General features: G+C 43.1%; 2 protein-coding genes across 3 annotated transcripts in view; both read right to left on the reverse strand.

Moving 5' to 3' along the window:
* rnf139 (ring finger protein 139) overlaps positions 1-2,803 on the reverse strand; it is a 3,575-nt gene extending 772 nt beyond the window's left edge. The window contains exons 1-2 of the mRNA XM_056260269.1: positions 2,519-2,803; positions 1-1,434 (exon numbers count right to left, since the gene is read on the reverse strand). The exon at positions 1-1,434 is cut by the window's left edge and continues 772 nt beyond it. Of these exons, the coding sequence (XP_056116244.1) occupies positions 1-1,434; positions 2,519-2,681 (1,597 nt within the window). The 5' untranslated portion in view covers positions 2,682-2,803. The remainder of the gene's footprint in view (positions 1,435-2,518) is intronic.
* A 1,002-nt stretch (positions 2,804-3,805) lies between these two features.
* tatdn1 (TatD DNase domain containing 1) lies at positions 3,806-18,447 on the reverse strand. Of its 2 annotated transcripts, XM_056260274.1 has the most exons (12): positions 18,338-18,447; positions 18,113-18,178; positions 17,858-17,907; positions 12,790-12,853; positions 12,564-12,707; positions 12,367-12,409; positions 11,931-12,016; positions 11,796-11,836; positions 10,033-10,109; positions 9,886-9,956; positions 9,406-9,532; positions 3,806-3,980 (listed from the first exon to the last, which is right to left on the reverse strand). In XM_056260274.1, the coding sequence occupies exons 1-12, from the start codon at positions 18,357-18,359 to the stop codon at positions 3,875-3,877; spliced, it is 897 nt and encodes a 298-aa protein (XP_056116249.1). In that variant the 5' UTR covers positions 18,360-18,447; the 3' UTR covers positions 3,806-3,874. The 2 variants fall into 2 exon arrangements, with proteins under 2 accessions (XP_056116249.1, XP_056116250.1); XM_056260275.1 differs by having other exon boundaries at positions 12,564-12,853; positions 17,858-17,945; positions 18,338-18,398.
* Positions 18,448-20,000: the final 1,553 nt, after the last annotated feature.

Consider the following 20,000-nt stretch of genomic DNA (forward strand, 5'->3'; position numbering starts at 1 on the left):
ATATCGCGCAGACGTCCTCGATGTCCCGTAGCTGCGCGCCTTTGAGCTCCGGCAGCGAGTTGATCTTCTTTACGGCGGTGCGGCGGTTGATGAACGTCTTCCAGCCGTTCTTAGCCTGCAGGTATATGTTGAAGTATGCGTGGAGACACATCATGCACGCGCGGATCTTGCTACCCGCCTCGAACATCATAGTGTACGCGCCGTTCCCGAACATGATCACGCCGAACACGAACTCGATCACGTTCCCGGTGGAGCGCACGTAGTACACGTAATCGTCCAGCTTCTCCCAGAGCACGTTGTAGAACCCGTCGATCATGAAGAGCGCGTAGACGGTTAGCGACACTAGCACTTTCAGGCAGAGCTCCACGCAGAACGCGGTGACGGCGAACAGCCACGTGTTTAGCACGAACTGATGCCAGAGCACGTAGCTGAGCAGCACGGGCAGCGCGAACAGAGCTAGCGACACTAGCAGGACGGGAACATGTCTGCGCACTGAGGAGACGTGCGACGCGCTGAGAGACATTAGCACCGGATCCGTCATGCCGTGGATGAAGTGCAGGATAGCCGTTAGCAAGAGGCACATGTTCCTGCTTAGCCGCACTAGCCGCTCCTCGGGAATCAATCCGCTTAATCCAGTTTGCAGTGCGAGGATGAAGAACAACACAGGCGCTACGAAGCCTAACCGCTTATCCTCCTCCTCGGTTGAGCCGATGAACGCTAGGATGCTAAGCCCGAGGTAGTGCGCGAGCGAGGAGATGACGGCGCTCATACCAAGCACGGTTAGCGTGGAGTCGCAGCCGCTGATGATGAGGTTGCCGAGCAAATCCCAGAACACGTCCCATCCTAGCGGAAGCCCGCTTTCGGAGCGCACTACCCGCACCACGTACGCTAGGATTACGGCCTGCGCGGTCATGCGCGTTAGCCAGAACACGCGCAGTATGTCCGGGAAGCGTATGCGCTTCCACGTGTCCTCGAGCAGCAGCTGCAAGCCGTAGATGCGGTACATGTGGCGTAGCAGTAAGTAGACGTAGCGGCACGAGTAGTAGAACCACTTGAGCTTTAGCAGGAGGTTAACGGCGGAGTGCGCCGCTAGAACTGCTCCGGACGCCAGCGCTAACGTCTTCCGTGCGTCCGCCGGCAGCTCCGCCGCCATCCCACACAGTGGTGCCATGATGTCCGCCACCAGCAGGGCGGCGCAGAGCGACTGCACGTTCAGCAGCGCCACGTACCCCAGTCCTAGCAGTAGCTGCAACAGCGCTATCGCTAGCCAGAGCGTCGGCCCGTTACGCAGCGGCAGCAGCGCCACCGCCGGAGACGTGCCGTAGTAGTTGAGCAAAACCGAGGCCGCGCCCAGCAGAACGCCCGCCACCAGGGTGTAGAACTTGAACAGGGACTTCTGGGAAAGCACCAGAACCACACCGGAGACCAGAATACCTGCAAAACACGGAGGGCATGAAAACTGACGCGCTACACACAACATGCTAATGCTACACATCAATATTCACTTGGTGATGATGCCTCACATTCAGTTTTGCAAGAGAACATATAGTCACTTCAATAGGAATCCGCATGATTTTACACAAATTTCACAGTTTGATTGGCTATATTTAGGGCCCTATGATGCGGAAAAGTGTGTGTGAATGTAAACCGCAAAAACACTATTCAAATATGAATCCTGCATTAACACACACACACAAAATAAAATATGAATCCTGCATGTTCAAAACATTTTTCTACCATGTTTTAATTTTAACAGTAAATATCTGTTGTGCAGTTTGTTTAATTTTATATGATTAACAGTTAAATTAAATGAATGTTTTACGCCTTCATTTGATTGCCAGAAAAAATAAAATACACAACATTTCACAGAAATTAAAAGAAAAATATATTAAATTGTTTGTTTTTTTTAATTCAACTAATTAGACATGCTTTTTGATGACTAAAATGTAATTTAACCATTAGAATGGAGTAGCAATTCAACTGAATTTCGGATATTTGGAATGTCAATTCTCTCTGAACTAATGCTGTAAACTATTCAGAAGTGTTAATAAAAATATATATATTTTTCAAGGTATCGTATCGAAGTCACAAACTCCAGTATCGTGACAACACTACAATACAGGAACCTGTAATATTACTGATTAAAATGAACAACTGATTTGCATACAAACATTTAAATGACAGTTTTAATGACATATTATGTTGTGTCGTCCAAAAATGTAAACATTTAAATGGTGGCTGTCATTTGCGTGATGGTTCATGAACACATTGTGATTATTATTTACATATTATTTATGACTCTCCCGTCATATGAATGGACGGACAGTTTGACAGCTTCTCTCACGTTATAAACACACGGAGATCAAAGCGCGTGATTAGGCTGTCACTCGGTTCAGCTTCCAGGCCCGGTTCGCGGATTTAAGCTCATTATCTCTGAATTAAACAGCAGAACCAGAACCTCAGCATTAGAACCCGCCCGATCGACCCAGATCCCGGTTTGACTGACTGACGGACTCACCCAGCGCGCGGATTAACGCTCTTCCGGCGGTTCCGCTCCATCCGGTACCGGGATCCGAGTATGAGTTGAATATCGCGTCGATTATAAAGATGCTCGGGACCCGCAGAGCCACATCCAGCACGGCCAGAAAGTGCTGACCCAGCCGCCCGTGAGCGGAGGCCATGGCGAGACGCCGCTGTCCGGGAACCGCAGGTTTCGGTGCTGTGACTCGGTTCGATGTCACGCAGGATCTCCACTGGTCGCCATTTTGGCTCGGCTGCTGTTGCTATGTGAGGAACGCGGAAGTGACTAAGCACATGCGCGCAGTGCAGAATACTACACGCCAGAGCCAGAGCGCACACTAATAAAATAATAAAACTCTGTTATTCATATGATTTCTGTTTATTTTTAATAATCACATACATATTTAAACAGAAACACCTTCAGATATATTTTTAAATTTACTATTTTAAAATATATTTTTAATTTATATATGATATCAATAACAACAAAATAAAAATGACACATTAACAGTTATGTTTTAATATTACAGCTTAAAAATGCATTTTAAGTTGAATTGCATTTTGCATATATTTGATATAATCATGAATATTCATGTATGAACTGTATATATCTATTCTTGTTATTATCTTATAGCGAATCTTAAAAGATGCACATCTTGTTATTTTAGTTTTTATTAATAATTTGAATTGGCCATTCTTTTTATATTGTCAGGATATAATTTTCTTTAATGTTATGTGCCTTCATTATCTTTAAAAAAAAACCCATTACTATTTATGTTTAATACATTTTTAATTTCAGGTTTAGTTATTTATTTCCAGTAAGTAATTGTAGTGCAACATTTCTAATCTTCGTGCAGTTTTTCATCGAGTATTTTATTTTATTTCAGCTTTATTTCAATTAAAATAAATGGCTTTATTTTAAAATTGCCTTCAGCTTGCTTAGTTGGGGACATTTAATTTAATATTCAGCAATATTATTGATCTCCTGCATTGACAGCATTATATGAGAACTGAACTGAGCTGGACGATGACATCACTGTTTCTCCAGAGCGGCTATATATATATATATTTATAAATGAACTAAATTAATAATTTTCTTACAACAGAAATGAAGCATCCCTGAACTGGCTTAAGCTGGACTGTGACACTATTCTCTTCTAGACACACACTCTGCTGCATTATTGTCCTGTTATCTCTGTAAAGCTGCTCTGACACACTCTGTGCTGTGAAGCGCTCTAGAACTAAAACTGACTGGACTTTAACAATAATAACCGTGTACAGTACACAGAGTTCCTGTCGCTTTTATTGTGCATCTTCAGTATAACAGACACACGTGTGAAAATGAAAGTCGTTCTCATGAACTGGTCTTGAAGAAGAGTCTCGTGGTGTTGTTGTGGATGGTTTCACTCAGGTCCAGTGGGTCTTCGTCCCGCACCGCCGCCAGAACCTCCAGAACCTGTCTGATAATCACAGTACACACACAGTTCAGTCATCATATCAGTGTGTGTGTGTGTGTGTGCGTGTGAGAGTGTGTGTGCGTGCACAAGTGAGTGAGTGAGTGAGTGAGTGAGTGTGTGTGTGTGTGTGAGAGTGTGTGTGTGTGTGAGAGTGTGTGTGTGTGTGTGTGTGTGTGTGTGTGTGTGTGTGTGTGTGTGTGTGTGTGTGTGTGAGTGAGTGAGTGAGTGAGTGTGTGTGTGTGTGTGTGTGTGTGTGTGTGTGAGAGTGTGTGTGTGTGTGAGAGTGCGTGTGTGCGTGGGAGAGTGTGTGTGCGTGCACAAGTGAGTGAGTGAGTGAGTGAGTGTGTGTGTGTGAGAGTGTGTGTGTGTGTGTGTGAGTGAGAGAGAGAGCGTGTGCGTGTGAGAGTGTGTGTGTGCGTGCACAAGTGAGTGAGTGAGTGAGTGAGTGAGTGAGTGAGTGTGCGCTGGCGCAGCGCGCGCGCGTGTTTGCGTGTGAGAGTGTGTATGTGTGTGTGTGTGTGTGTGTGTGTGTGTGTGCGCGCGTGTGAGAGTGTGTGTGCCTGTGCTCACCACAGACAGACTGTGACATACTAGAATTGCTCCAAGATTCAGCACCCAAGGATGACTTGCTGGAAAACCAGGACAGCATTTTACAGCCTCCAATAACACCAGAGAAACAGCCCCCTCCAGCCTCTACCCTCTCACCAGACACGTTATCCCTATCTCCAGCATATCCACAGCATCTTCTGTGCTTCTCAGAGAAAATGGAAAAACTTGCAAGCCCCCAGACATCAACCAAAAAACGGCAGGCCCCAAAACCACGAAAGCCTGCGGGCCCAGCTCGCTCTCCGCTTGTGAGAGCTCTTCGGCCTCTGCAAAAACGCCAGGGCTCACACCCTCCTCCATCGGCTCGAGGTGAACCAAAAACAACTGATACCAGCTCTCAGTGATATGTGCCGGGTCCCCGCTATGATAACAGTAACTTTCTCAAATGTTTACAGAACAAGCGGGAACCCAGTGTGCCTGTATCTTTCTCTATAGCTGCTCGATTACATGATAGAAAGTCTAAGGCCTTCAAAAGCCGTACAGCAAACCCATCTAATCTGGTGCCTATTACACGCCAAACTAAGACAAAAGTAACAAAAAGTAAGACTGTTAAGTTAGCACTTTTAAACATCTGCTCACTTAAAAATAAATCACTTCTAGTCAATGACTTAATAACCACATACAACCTGGACTTTATGCTTCTAAATTAAACTTGGCTAGAAGAAAGCTGCAGTGCAACAGTCCTCAATGAAACAGCCCCTCCTAACTTTACTTTTATGAGTGTCTGCAGAGCGGGTAAGAGAGGCGGAGGAGTAGCTGCTCTTTTTAAAGATGTCTATCAATGTAAGCAAACATCATTTGGGAATTACCCGTCTTTCGAATATCTCGGTATTGTGTTAAAAGGTGCTCCACGTATTTTACTTATCATTATTTACAGGCCTCCAAAATACTCTCCAGCCTTTGCTGAGGACTTTACAGAACTGTTATCAACAATTTCCTCAGAGTTTGACTGTTTTGCTATTACTGGAGATTTTAACATTCACATAGATAATGATACAAATATGGCAAAAGAAATCAAAATGTTTTAAAAACTTTTGATCTGACTCAGCATGTACATGGACCCACACACAATCGTGGACACACTCTAGATTTACTTATCAGTAAGGGTCTAAACATCTCATCGATTGTTATTAAGGATGTAGCACTGTCTGATCATTTCTGTATTTTCTTTGATATATTGATCTCTCCTGCCATTGAAACTAGATCTGTGTCTGTCAAGAAGAGATGCTTAAATGAGAACACTAGGGTGCTATTTATGAAGGCCATATCTTTAAAACCAAGCATATCTGCTGACTCTGTTGATTTTCTCCTTGATTCTTTTAACTCAAAGGTTAAAGGTGTAATAATAATAATAATTCATTACATTTATATAGCGCTTTTCTAGGCACTCAAAGCGCTTCACATGGAAGGGGGAATCTCCTCAACCACCACCAATGTGCAGCATCCACTTGGATGATGCGACGGCAGCCATAGTGCGCCAGAACGCTCACCACACACCAGCTTACTGGTGGAGAGGAGACAGAGTGATGAAGCCAATCAGTGTATATATATATGGGGATGATATTATATAGATTATATAATAGATTATATTGCTCCTGTGAAAGTCAGGAAGAGTGGTAGACAAAAAGCACCTTGGAGAAACTCAACAGCCTAGCAAAATATGAAAAGAACATGCAGAAAAACAGAGCGCATGTGGCGGAAGACAAAACTTGTAGTCCATTATAACATCTACAAAGACAGCATCTATAAACAGCAACTTAAACAACACACGCACTCTTTTTGCTACTGTAGAGAGACTGACAAACCCCCCAAGCCAGATTCCCAGTGAAATGCTCTCAGACAGCAAGTGCAGTGAGTTTGCTTCTTTCTTCTCTGAGAAAATCAATAATATCAGAAAGGTGATCAGCTCATCCTTGAGTTGCTCTGGGGTCAGACAGATCAGACCACTACCTGAGAAAGTAGTTACTATGTCTGTTTGCGAAGAAATTGATGGCAACATTTTGGAAGAAACCATACAGCACCTTAAAACATCAACCTGCGCCCTTGACGCACTTCCCACATCTTTTTTTTAAAAGTGTGTTAAACAGCTTAGAAGCAGATCTCCTAGAAGTGGTAAATGCCTCACTTCTCTCTGGGAGTTTTCCAAACTCCCTGAAAACTGCAGTTGTCAAGCCCCTCCTGAAAAAGAGCAATCTGGATAAGACCATCTTGAGCAACTATAGACCGATCTCAAATCTTCCTTTCATAGGCAAGATCATTGAAAAAGTTGTCTTCAATCAGCTGAACAAATTCCTAATCTTGAATGGATACTTTGACAATTTTCAATCTGGTTTCCGATCGCATCACAGCACAGAGACAGCGCTCATAAAGATAATAAACGATATTCGCTTAAATACTGATACAGGCAAATTATCAGTGCTGGTACTACTCGACCTCAGTGCTGCATTTGACACTGTTGATCACGACATACTTCTTGACAGGCTGGAAAACTGTGTCGGGCTTTCTGGGACAGTCCTAAAATGGTTCAGGTCATACTTAGAAGGGAGAGGTTATTATGTGAGTATAGGAGACCATACGTCTGAGTGGACATCCATGACATGCGGAGTCCCTCAAGGCTCAATTCTTGCACCACTCCTGTTCAACCTATATATGCTCCCAATGAGCCAAATAATGAGAAAAAAACGAATCTCTTACCACAGCTATGCAGACGACACACAGCTCTACTTAGCCCTATCGCCTAACGACTACAGCCCCATTGACTCCATGTGCCAATGCATTGATGAAGTAAACAGTTGGATGTGCCAAAACTTTCTTCAGTTAAACAAAGACAAAACTGAAGCCATTGTGTTTGGAAACAAAGATGAAGTTCTCAAGGTGAATGCATACCTCGACGCTAGGGGTCTAACAACTAAAAATCAAGTCAGGAATCTGGGTGTGTCTCTAGAGTCAGACCTTAGTTTCAGTAGTCATGTCAAAGCAATAACTAAATCAGCATACTATCATCTGAAAAATATTGCAAGAATTAGATGCTTTGTTTCCAGTCAAGACTTAGAGAAACTTGTGCATGCTTTCATCACCAGCAGGGTGGATTACTGTAATGGACTCCTCACTGGCCTTCCTAAAAAGACCATCAGACAGTTGCAGCTCATACAGAACGCTGCTGCCAGGATTCTGAGCAGGACCAGAAAATATGAACATATCACACCAGTCCTCAGGTCTTTACACTGGCTCCCAGTTACATTTGGGATTGACTTTAAAGTATTATTACTGGTATATAAATCATTTAATGGCCTAGGACCTCAATATATTGCAGATATGCTCACTGAATATAAACTTAACAGATCACTCAGATCATTAGGATCACATCAGCTAGAAATACCAAGGGTTCACTCTAAGCATGGAGAGTCTGCTTTTAGCTATTATGCTGGAACCAGCTTCCAGAAGAGATCAGATGTGCTCCTACAGTAGTCACATTCAAATCCAGACTCAAAACACTTCTGTTTAGCTATGCATTTACTGAATGAGCACTGTGCCACTGTTCGTCTGACTGTTTGTACTGTATTATATATACAGGTCCTTCTAAAAAAATTAGCATATTGTGATAAAGTTCATTACTTTCCATAATGTAATGATAAAAATTAAACTTTCATATATTTTAGATTCATTGCACACCAACTGAAATATTTCAGGTCTTTTATTGTTTTAATACTGATGATTTTGGCATACAGCTCATGAAAACCCAAAATTCCTGTCTCAAAAAATTAGCATATCATGAAAAGGGTCTCTAAACGAGCTATTAACCTAATCATCTGAATCAACTAATTAACTCTAAACACCTGCAAAAGATTCCTGAGGCTTTTAAAAACTCCCAGCCTGTTTCATTACTCAAAACCGCAATCATGGGTAAGACTGCCGACCTGACTGCTGTCCAGAAGGCCATCATTGACACCCTCAAGCAAGAGGGTAAGACAGAAAGAAATTTCTGAACAAATAGGCTGTTCCCAGAGTGCTGTACCAAGGCACCTCAGTGGGAAGTCTGTGGGAAGGAAAAAGTGTGGCAAAAAACGGTGCACAACGAGAAGAGGTGACCGGACCCTGAGGAAGATTGTGGAGAAGGACCGATTCCAGAGCTTGGGGGACCTGCGGAAGCAGTGGACTGAGTCTGGAGTAGAAACATCCAGAGCCACCGTGCACAGGCGTGTGCAGGAAATGGGCTACAGGTGCCGCATTCCCCAGGTCAAGCCACTTTTGAACCAGAAACAGCGGCAGAAGCGCCTGACCTGGGGGGGGGGTTGGTTCTCGCTTTCGGGTTGAGCTTTCTGCGACTGCGCAACTGGGGTATAGGTTGCCAGGTTGAGATGACAAACGGGTTGAAATTGTGTATGGTGTGTGGATTGTAATGCATTTAATACAAGATCTGGCAACTGGTCAACATTAGACAAACATATTGGTCCGATTATTCGTAAAGGAGTTTGGGCCATGCAAATTACGGGAGTTTCCCGGGAGAAATAACTAACCGGGAGGGGTCTGGGAGATAGGGCTAAACGGGAGAAACCCGGGAAAAACGGGAGTGTTGACAGGTATGGTGTGAGAGTGTGTGTGTGTGTGTGTGTGTGTGAGAGTGCGTGTGAGAGTGTGTGTGTGCGTGCACAATGGAGTAAGTAAGTGAGTGTGTGTGTGTGTGTGTGAGTGTGTGTGTGTGTGTGTGTGTGTGTGTCCGCGCGTGTGAGAGTGTGTGTGTGTATGTGTGAGAGAGTGAGTGTGTGTGTGTGTGTGTGCGCGTGTGTGCGTGTGAGAGTGTGTGTGTGTGTGTGTGTCATACATGATGTGGCAGGGCTCGTTGCGGTCCTTCACGCAGTGTCCCGTCTCCCACTTCTTCTTGGTGGGGAACGAGCTTCTGATCATCTTTGCTCCTGCGTGAGTGTTTTTAATGCCACACCACGGCGCGTCTGGGACACGAACACAAGAAGAAACACAGACACGTTGTTTCTTGATCATCATATTAGAGTGATTTCTGAAGGATCATGTGACACTGAAGACTGGAGTAATGATGCTGATCACAGGAATAAATGACACTTTACTGTATATTCACATAGAAAACAGCTGATTTACACTGGAGTAATATTTCACTGTTTTTACTGTGTTTTTCATCAAATAAAAGCAGCTTTGGTGAGCAGAAGAGACTCTTTCAATAAGAGTAAACAATCTTACCGACCTCAAACTGTAGCTGAATTTCCAGCAAAAACAAACCGGTTATATTCATTTATAGTGTTCCTGTGATATAAAAAGACTCGGCCTGAACCTGTTTCGATCATTAGTCTGTCCGATGGGATCGACTTCATCACCTCCAGATTCTCTGCTGTTTTCAAAGAGCTAAAATATAGAAATAATATAATTTTAACGATGAATAAACTGTGAGCCAAGCATCAGTCAGAGACACTGAACTCACCAGCCGTTGATACCGATGTAGAGATCGAGATCTATCAGAGCCGCTGCATCCTGGCGCGTGCCGTCAAACGAGTGAACCTGGGAAACACACGAGGAAATACTGAGGAAACACTGAGGAAACACGGAGGAAACATGGAGGAAACATGGAGGAAACACGGAGGAAACACAGAGGAAACATGGAGGAAACATGGAGGAAACATGCAGGAAACACGGAGGAAACACGGAGGAAACACTGAGGAAACACGGAGGAAACACGGAGGAAACACGGAGGAAACACGGAGGAAACACGGAGGAAACACGGAGGAAACACGGAGGAAACACTGAGGAAACACTGAGGAAACACTGAGGAAATATTGAGGAAACAGGAGGAAACAGGAGGAAACACTGAGGAAACACTGAGGAAATACTGAGGAAATACTGAGGAAACACGGAGGAAACACTGAGAAAATACTGAGGAAATACTGAGGAAACACGGAGGAAACACGGAGGAAACACGGAGGAAACATGGAGGAAACACGGAGGAAACATGGAGGAAACATGGAGGAAACATGGAGGAAACACTGAGGAAACACGGAGGAAACACTGAGGAAACACTGAGGAAACACTGAGGAAACACTGAGGAAACACGGAGGAAACACGGAGGAAACAAGGAGGAAACACTGAGGAAACATGGAGGAAACACTGAGGAAATACTGAGGAAACACTGAGGAAACATGGAGGAAACATGGAGGAAACACTGAGGAAACATGGAGGAAACATGGAGGAAACACGGAGGAAACACTGAGGAAACACGGAGGAAACACTGAGGAAACACTGAGGAAATACTGAGGAAACACTGAGGAAACACGGAGGAAACACGGAGGAAACATGGAGGAAACATGGAGGAAACACGGAGGAAACACTGAGGAAACACGGAGGAAACACTGAGGAAACACGGAGGAAACACGGAGGAAACACTGAGGAAACAAGGAGGAAACACGGAGGAAACACTGAGGAAACATTGAGGAACATGGAGGAAACACTGAGGAAACACTGAGGAAATATTGAGGAAACACTGAGGAAACACTGAGGAAACACTGAGGAAATATTGAGGAAATGTTAAGGAAACACTAAGGAAACACTGAGGAAACACTGAGGAAATATGGAGGATAGATGGAGGAAACATGGAGGAAACATGGAGGGAACATGGAGGGAACACTGAGGAAACACTGAGGAAACACTGAGGAAACACTGAGGAAACATGGAGGAAGCAATGAGGAAACTGAGGAAATATGGAGGATAGATGGAGGAAACATGGAGGAAATATGAAGAAAACATGGAGGAAACATTGAGGAAACATTGAGGAAATATGGAGGGAACACTGAGGAAATATTGAGGAAATATGGAGGAAACACTGAGGAAACATGGAGGAAACACTGAGGAAACACTGAGGAAACACTGAGGAAACGCTGAGGAAACACTGAGGAAACACTGAGGAAACACTGAGGAAACACGGAGGAAACACGGAGGAAACACGGAGGAAACACGGAGGAAACACGGAGGAAAAACTGAGGAAATATGGAGGATACATGGAGGATACATGGAGGAAACACTGAGGAAATATGGAGGATACATGGAGGAAACACTGAGGAAATATGGAGGAAACACTGAGGAAATATGGAGGATACATGGAGGATACATGGAGGAAACACTGAGGAAATATGGAGGGAACTAAGGAGAAACAGAGGAACCATCATGATGCCAAAAGAAACAGGTCACACTCACCACTCCACCGACACACCGGTCTCTGTTCCTCTTCATTATATCTGTGAGCGACACACACACACACACACACACACACAGAGTTTACTCACACACACACTCAACATCACACACACGTTTCCAGAAGATACTCCGTACCAAGGAACTGTGTGTGTGAGTTCCTGCAGTGGAGGAACATGGGTAACCGAGTCTCTTCAGCCAGATCAAACTGCAGCTCGAAGTATCTGTGTGAGCCAAACACACAAGATGAACATCAGCACAAACACACGAGGTCGACATTACAAACACACAAGATCAACATCAGCACAAACAAACGAGGTCGACATCACAACATCAAACACACAAGATCAACATCACAAACTCACAAGATCAACATCACAAACACACAAGATCAACATCACAAACACACGAGATGAACATCAGCACAAACACACGTGATGAACATCACATCACAAACACACGAGGTCGACATCACAACATCACAAACACACAAGATCAACATCAGCACAAACACACGTGATGAACATCACAACATTAGCAAAACAAACAGCTTTAATGTGGGAAAGATACTCACTTCAGTTGAGTTTCTCTGGGACAAAACTCCAACCGGTCAAAATCTGTGAAGCATTGGAAGAGAAAACCAGTTAAACAGATCAACTTATGATCATTAACTACATCTGATTACCGGCAATTGTTCACTTGGATAATTCTACATGGTCAGGAAAGCAGTAAAGGTGATATATTTCCCTAAGGATTGGCGTGATGGTTTACCGAGGCCACACTCTCCCACAGCGACCACCTTCTGTGTGTCACTGAGACTCAGATCCAGCAGAGACGACAGGTACTGATCCGAGCCCAGCGAGTCGAACTCAGAACAGCGGGTCGGGTGACAGCCCACGGTGCTGAAGAACCCCTCTACACACACACACACACACACACACACACACATTACTGTGTGGTCACAGATCTGCAGTGATGCCTCATGGAGTGATGTTACCTCGGGTCTGAGCGAGTCTGAGCGCCTCTCTGCTGTCCTCCAGGGTTCCTCCAGTGATGATGAACTGAGGAAACATCATGATCAACCTCATTCCTGCTCAGATATCACTATTAATGACCTTTACTGAACACACTGGGGAAACACTGAGGAAAATATGGAGGAAACACTGAGGAAATATGGAGGAAACACGGAGGAAACATGAAGGAAACACTGAGGAAAATATGGAGGAAACACTGAGGAAACATTAAGGAAACTGAGGAAACATGAAGGAAACACTGAGGAAATATGGAGGAAACACTGAGGAAATATGGAGGAAACTGAGGATATATGAAAGAAACACTGAGGAAACACTGAGGAAACATGAAGGAAACACTGAGGAAACATGAAGGAAACATGAAGGAAACATGGAGGAAACATGGAGGAAACACAGAGGAAACACGGAGGAAACACGGAGGAAACACTGAGGAAACATGAAGGAAACACTGAGGAAACATGAAGGAAACATGAAGGAAACACTGAGGAAACATGAAGGAAACACTGAGGAAACATGAAGGAAACATGAAGGAAACACTGAGGAAACATGAAGGAAACACTGAGGAAACACGAAGGAAACACGGAGGAAACACGGAGGAAACACGGAGGAAACACGGAGGAAACACTGAGGAAACATGAAGGAAACATGAAGAAAACACTGAGGAAACATGGAGGAAACACAGAGGAAACTGAGGAAACATGAAGGAAACACTGAGGAAACATGGAGGAAACACAGAGGAAACTGAGGAAACATGAAGGAAACACTGAGGAAACACTGAGGAAACATGAAACACGGAGGAAACACGGAGGAAACACGGAGGAAACATGAAGGAAACACTGAGGAAACATGGTGGACACACGGAGGAAACTGAGGAAACATGAAGGAAACACTGAGGAAACACTGAGGAAACATGAAACACGGAGGAAACACAGAGGACAAAAGGAGGAAACATGAAGGAAACACTGAGGAAACATGGAGGACACACGGAGGAAACTGAGAAAACATGAAGGAAACATTGAGGAAACATGGAGGAAACATGAAGGAAACATGAAGGAAACATTGAGGAAACACTGAGGAAACACGGAGGAAACTGAGGAAACACTGAGGAAACACGGAGGAAACTGAGGAAACACTGAGGAAACACTGAGGAAACACTGAGGAAACACTGAGGAAACACTGAGGAAACACTGAGGAAACACGGAGGAAACACGGAGGAAACACTGAGGAAACATGAAGGAAACACTGAGGAAACATGAAGGAAACACTGAGGAAACATGAAGGAAACACTGAGGAAACATGAAGGAAACATTGAGGAAACACTGAGGAAACACGGAGGAAACACGGAGGAAACACGGAGGAAACACGGAGGAAACACGGAGGAAACACGGAGGAAACACGGAGGAAACACTGAGGAAACATGAATGAAACACTGAGGAAACATGAAGGAAACACTGAGGAAACATGAAGGAAACACGGAGGAAACACGGAGGAAACACTGAGGAAACATGAATGAAACACTGAGGAAACATGAAGGAAACACTGAGGAAACATGAAGGAAACACGGAGGAAACATGAAGGAAACACGGAGGAAACACGGAGGAAACACTGAGGAAACATGAAGGAAACACTGAGGAAACATGAATGAAACACTGAGGAAACATGAAGGAAACACGGAGGAAACACGGAGGAAACACTGAGGAAACATGAAGGAAACACTGACGAAACATGAAGGAAACACTGAGGAAACATGAAGGAAACATTGAGGAAACACGGAGGAAACACTGAGGAAACACTGAGGAAACACTGAGGAAACACTGAGGAAACACTGAGGAAACATGAAGGAAACATGAAGAAAACACTGAGGAAACATGGAGGAAACACAGAGGAAACACTGAGGAAACATGAAGGAAACACTGAGGAAACATGAAGGAAACATGAAGGAAACACTGAGGAAACATGGAGGAAACACGGAGGAAACACGGAGGAAACATGGAGGAAACACGGAGGAAACACGGAGGAAACATGAAGGAAACACTGAGGAAATATGAAGGAAACACTGAGGAAACATGGAGGAAACATGAAGGAAACACGGAGGAAACACGGAGGAAACATGGAGGAAACACTGAGGAAACACTGAGGAAACACTGAGGAAACATGAAGGAAACATGAAGGAAACACTGAGGAAACATGAAGGAAACACTGAGGAAACACGGAGGAAACACGGAGGAAACACGGAGGAAACACGGAGGAAACACGGAGGAAACACTGAGGAAACATGAAGGAAACATGAAGAAAACACTGAGGAAACATGGAGGAAACACAGAGGAAACTGAGGAAACATGAAGGAAACACTGAGGAAACACTGAGGAAACATGAAACACGGAGGAAACACAGAGGACACACGGAGGAAACATGAAGGAAACACTGAGGAAACATGGAGGACACACGGAGGAAACTGAGGAAACATGAAGGAAACATTGAGGAAACATGGAGGAAACATGAAGGAAACATGAAGGAAACATTGAGGAAACACTGAGGAAACACGGAGGAAACTGAGGAAACACTGAGGAAACACGGAGGAAACTGAGGAAACACTGAGGAAACACTGAGGAAACACTGAGGAAACACTGAGGAAACACTGAGGAAACACGGAGGAAACACGGAGGAAACACTGAGGAAACACTGAGGAAACATGAAGGAAACACTGAGGAAACATGAAGGAAACACTGAGGAAACATGAAGGAAACACTGAGGAAACATGAAGGAAACATTGAGGAAACACTGAGGAAACACGGAGGAAACACGGAGGAAACACGGAGGAAACACGGAGGAAACACTGAGGAAACATGAAGGAAACACTGAGGAAACATGAAGGAAACACTGAGGAAACATGAAGGAAACACGGAGGAAACACGGAGGAAACACAGAGGAAACACGGAGGAAACACGGAGGAAACACTGAGGAAACATGAAGGAAACACTGAGGAAACATGAAGGAAACACTGAGGAAACATGAAGGAAACATTGAGGAAACACGGAGGAAACACTGAGGAAACACTGAGGAAACACTGAGGAAACATGAAGGAAACATGAAGAAAACACTGAGGAAACATGGAGGAAACACAGAGGAAACTGAGGAAACATGAAGGAAAAACTGAGGAAACACTGAGGAAACATGAAACACGGAGGAAACACGGAGGAAACACAGAGGAAACACTGAGGAAACACTGAGGAAACATGAAGAAAACATGAAGAAAACACTGAGGAAACATGGAGGAAACACAGAGGAAACTGAGGAAACATGAAGGAAAAACTGAGGAAACACTGAGGAAACATGAAACACGGAGGAAACACGGAGGAAACATGAAGGAAACACTGAGGAAACATGGAGGAAACACGGAGGAAACTGAGGAAACATTGAGGAAACATGGAGGAAACACGGAGGAAACTGAGGAAACACTGAGGAAACACGAAGGAAACACGGAGGAAACTGAGGAAACACTGAGGAAACACTGAGGAAACACTGAGGAAACACTGAGGAAACACTGAGGAAACACTGAGGAAACACTGAGGAAACTGAGGAAACTGAGGAAACATGAAGGAAACACGGAGGAAACACTAAGGAAACACTGAGGAAACATGAAGGAAACATGAAGGAAACATGAAGGAAACACTGAGGAAATATGAAGGAAACACTGAGGAAACATGAAGGAAACACTGAGGAAACACTGAGGAAACATGAAGGAAACATGAAGGAAACACCGAGGAAACACGGAGGAAACACTGAGGAAACATGAAGGAAACACTGAGGAAACACGGAGGAAACACTGAGGAAACATGAAGGAAACACTGAGGAAACATGAAGGAAACACTGAGGAAACATGAAGGAAACACTGAGGAAACATGAAGGAAACACCGAGGAAACACTGAGGAAACATGAAGGAAACATGAAGGAAACACTGAGGAAACACTGAGAAAACACGAAGGAAACACGGAGGAAACACTGAGGAAACATGGAGGAAACATGGAGGAAACACTGAGGAAACACTGAGGAAACACTAAGGAAACACGGAGGAAACATGAAGGAAACACTGAGGAAACATGGAGGAAACACGGAGGAAACTGAGGAAACATGAAGGAAACATGGAGGAAACATGGAGGAAACATGAAGGAAACATTGAGGAAACACTGAGGAAACACTGAGGAAACACGGAGGAAACTGAGGAAACACTGAGGAAACACTGAGGAAACACGAAGGAAACACAGAGGAAACTGAGGAAACATGAAGGAAACACGGAGGAAACACTGAGGAAACATGAAGGAAACACTGAGGAAATATGAAGGAAACACTGAGGAAACATGGAGGAAACACTGAGGAAACTGAGGAAACATGAAGGAAACACTGAGGAAACACTGAGGAAACATGAAGGAAACACCGAGGAAACACGGAGGAAACACTGAGGAAACATGAAGGAAACACTGAGGAAACATGAAGGAAACACTGAGGAAACATGAAGGAAACATGGAGGAAACATGAAGGAAACACGGAGGAAACACTGAGGAAACACTGAGGAAACATGAAGGAAACACGGAGGAAACACTGAGGAAACATGAAGGAAACATGAAGGAAACACTGAGGAAACACGAAGGAAACACGGAGGAAACACTGAGGAAACATGGAGGAAACACAGAGGAAACATGAAGGAAACACGGAGGAAACACTGAGGAAACACTGAGGAAACATGAAGGAAACACGCAGGAAACTGAGGAAACACGGAGGAAACTGAGGAAACACGGAGGAAACACTGAGGAAACATGAAGGAAACACTGAGGAAATATGAAGGAAACACTGAGGAAATATGGAGGGAAACTGATGAAAACACGAAGGAAATATTGAAAAAAAGAAGGAAACGTGTAGAAAACCGGAAATATGGAGGAAATATTAAGGGAAAAACAGGAAACACGAAGGAAACACTTGAGGACCTCATTTTTGCTCAAACATCATTTATGAATGATGATGATGACCTTTGCTGACCTTCTGCACGCCGACCTTCAGCGCTCTCTCGATGACCTGAGGGAAATCATCTGAGAGACACAACAGACGTCACACACTGTGATCTGCTCTGAAACAACATGACACGCGTATAAAGCGTGTGACAATACACTCCTCATGGAGAAAATCTGCCCTACATTCATCCCGTATCACTTGGAAAGCAAGTGTACCTAATAAAGTGGCCAGTGAGTGTATATTCTTCATTTTTAATAGCAATGAGTTTCATATTGTCATTACCTTCATGTTTCTGAGTTCCTCTATAGACTCCTCTGAACATCGAGTCTGTTAGATTGATGCCAATATCTGGAGACAAGACCGATATTGTGTTCATAATAGAGCTTATATACAAAAACCACAGTACATGTTTCTTTATGAGTGACAGTGTCATAAACCTTCATGTTTCAGTCCTTCTGCAGAAAGATCATTTCTTAAATGATCAGACACATAATAGTAATCTCTCACCTATGAATCTGAAGTTTGCCATTGTGATTTTTGCAGAAGTAGAGAAATAAACCTGCACGCGCTTCTCAACGCGCCCATAAACACAACAGACACGTGGTCGAGTGGGCGGGGCTTCGCGACCCGGAAGAGTCTCTAGTTGGAGGATCGATGGTCTGAAGTAATCATTATAGGTTGAATTTGAATGTTATACATACATACTATTTCATATGGCAGAGACAGTAAAGTATTGTGCTATTCTAAACTCAGTCAGTTGTCTAAATTGCGTATAGACAGATGTCACGTTGTTTCTGTTACTTTCCTCAGCGCTGCTCAGGATGAACCAATCAGAGGAGAGAAAGCTGCGGCAGATTTACATCTAATGTGGAATGGAATAAATTAAATATATTTTAACAATTGTATTCTCCAATGCGGGGGGTATTAATATTCTAGATCATTTTATTCAAATATGATCATCCTCGTGCGATGGACCCACATCCTGAACTTTAAAAGACCCAATTGATACTGTGAAAAATTAATCTGATAAATATGTATAATATTACTTTTCTAACCACTATAGTAGGCTACTGTACTGTTTGATGTGTCATTCTTTAAATCAAATGTTATTTACTTTTATTTACTTATTTTCAAACGTATTTATGTATTTTTATTTTATTTTACACTAGCCACAAAAACAGTCCAGGTTTTTAATGTGGATCGAGCGCCACTGGAGGACAAACTATCTATCTATCTATCTATCTATCTATCTATCTATCTATCTATCTATCTATCTATCTATCTATCTATCTATCTATCTATCTATCTATCTATCTATCTATCTATCTATCTATCTATCTATCTATCTATCTATCTATCTATCTATCTATCTATCTATCTATCTATCTATCTGTCTATCCATGAGCTTGAATAACAATACATTGTATTTTAATGTGCTTTTTTCTGCAACTCGTTTATGTGTGTGTGTGTGTGTGTGTGTGTGTGATATTCATCTGGATACTGAAATGAAAACTACAGTAAAGATATAAGAACACGTTTGTTTATTCACCTTTTCTAAATGTGTTGAAATTAATTGATTTCTTTCAGTGGTTCAGATTATCGATACATTTTTATTATTATTATTATTGAGCACCACAAATCTTGTACATATATAATGATATAATGGCAGTACAGATTATGTAAATACAGTAAAGATATGCATTCATACAAACCCGATATTACTGCACATAACAGGACATAAACTACACTTACTACATAAAAGTATACATTAAGAACTTTAGGATTATTAATTGAGAACAAAGTAAATACCAGATATTTATTCATACACATCAAAATGAATTTAGGCAAATTAATTAAGTTGAACTTTCCATGCATTTACATTTATGGATAAAATTGAGTTTGAGCTTTAATCACTGACAGCTGAATCATTATAAGAGTAAAGCTGATTTAAAGGAATAAAGAAAGAGTGATAATAATATAGGTAAGTGTTCCAGGTCTATTGTAGGAACAATGGAATCCATTTAAAACATGCACACATTCACTCTTATTGGCAAATCTAATATGAAAATGCAAAACATTTCTTGTCTCATCACATAAACAATAGCACAATTTCAATTCAAAACGGTGAAATTTCACAACAAAAGCTTGAGAAGTTCACATCACTGGATAT

This window comes from Rhinichthys klamathensis, unplaced genomic scaffold (assembly GCF_029890125.1).
Source record: "Rhinichthys klamathensis goyatoka isolate OS25496 unplaced genomic scaffold, OSU_Roscu_1.1 h1tg000176l_1, whole genome shotgun sequence".
Lineage (NCBI taxonomy): Eukaryota > Metazoa > Chordata > Actinopteri > Cypriniformes > Leuciscidae > Rhinichthys > Rhinichthys klamathensis.

Coding starts and splice junctions, on each gene's coding strand:
- tatdn1 (XM_056260274.1), bottom strand. CDS start 18,359: ATGGCAAACTTCAGATTCATAG. Junction 17,908..18,112: donor AGGAACTCAGAAACATGAAG/GTAATGACAATA, acceptor TGTGTCTCTCAG/ATGATTTCCCTCAGGTCATC. Junction 3,981..9,405: donor AACGAGCCCTGCCACATCAT/GTATGACACACA, acceptor TGTGATTATCAG/ACAGGTTCTGGAGGTTCTGG.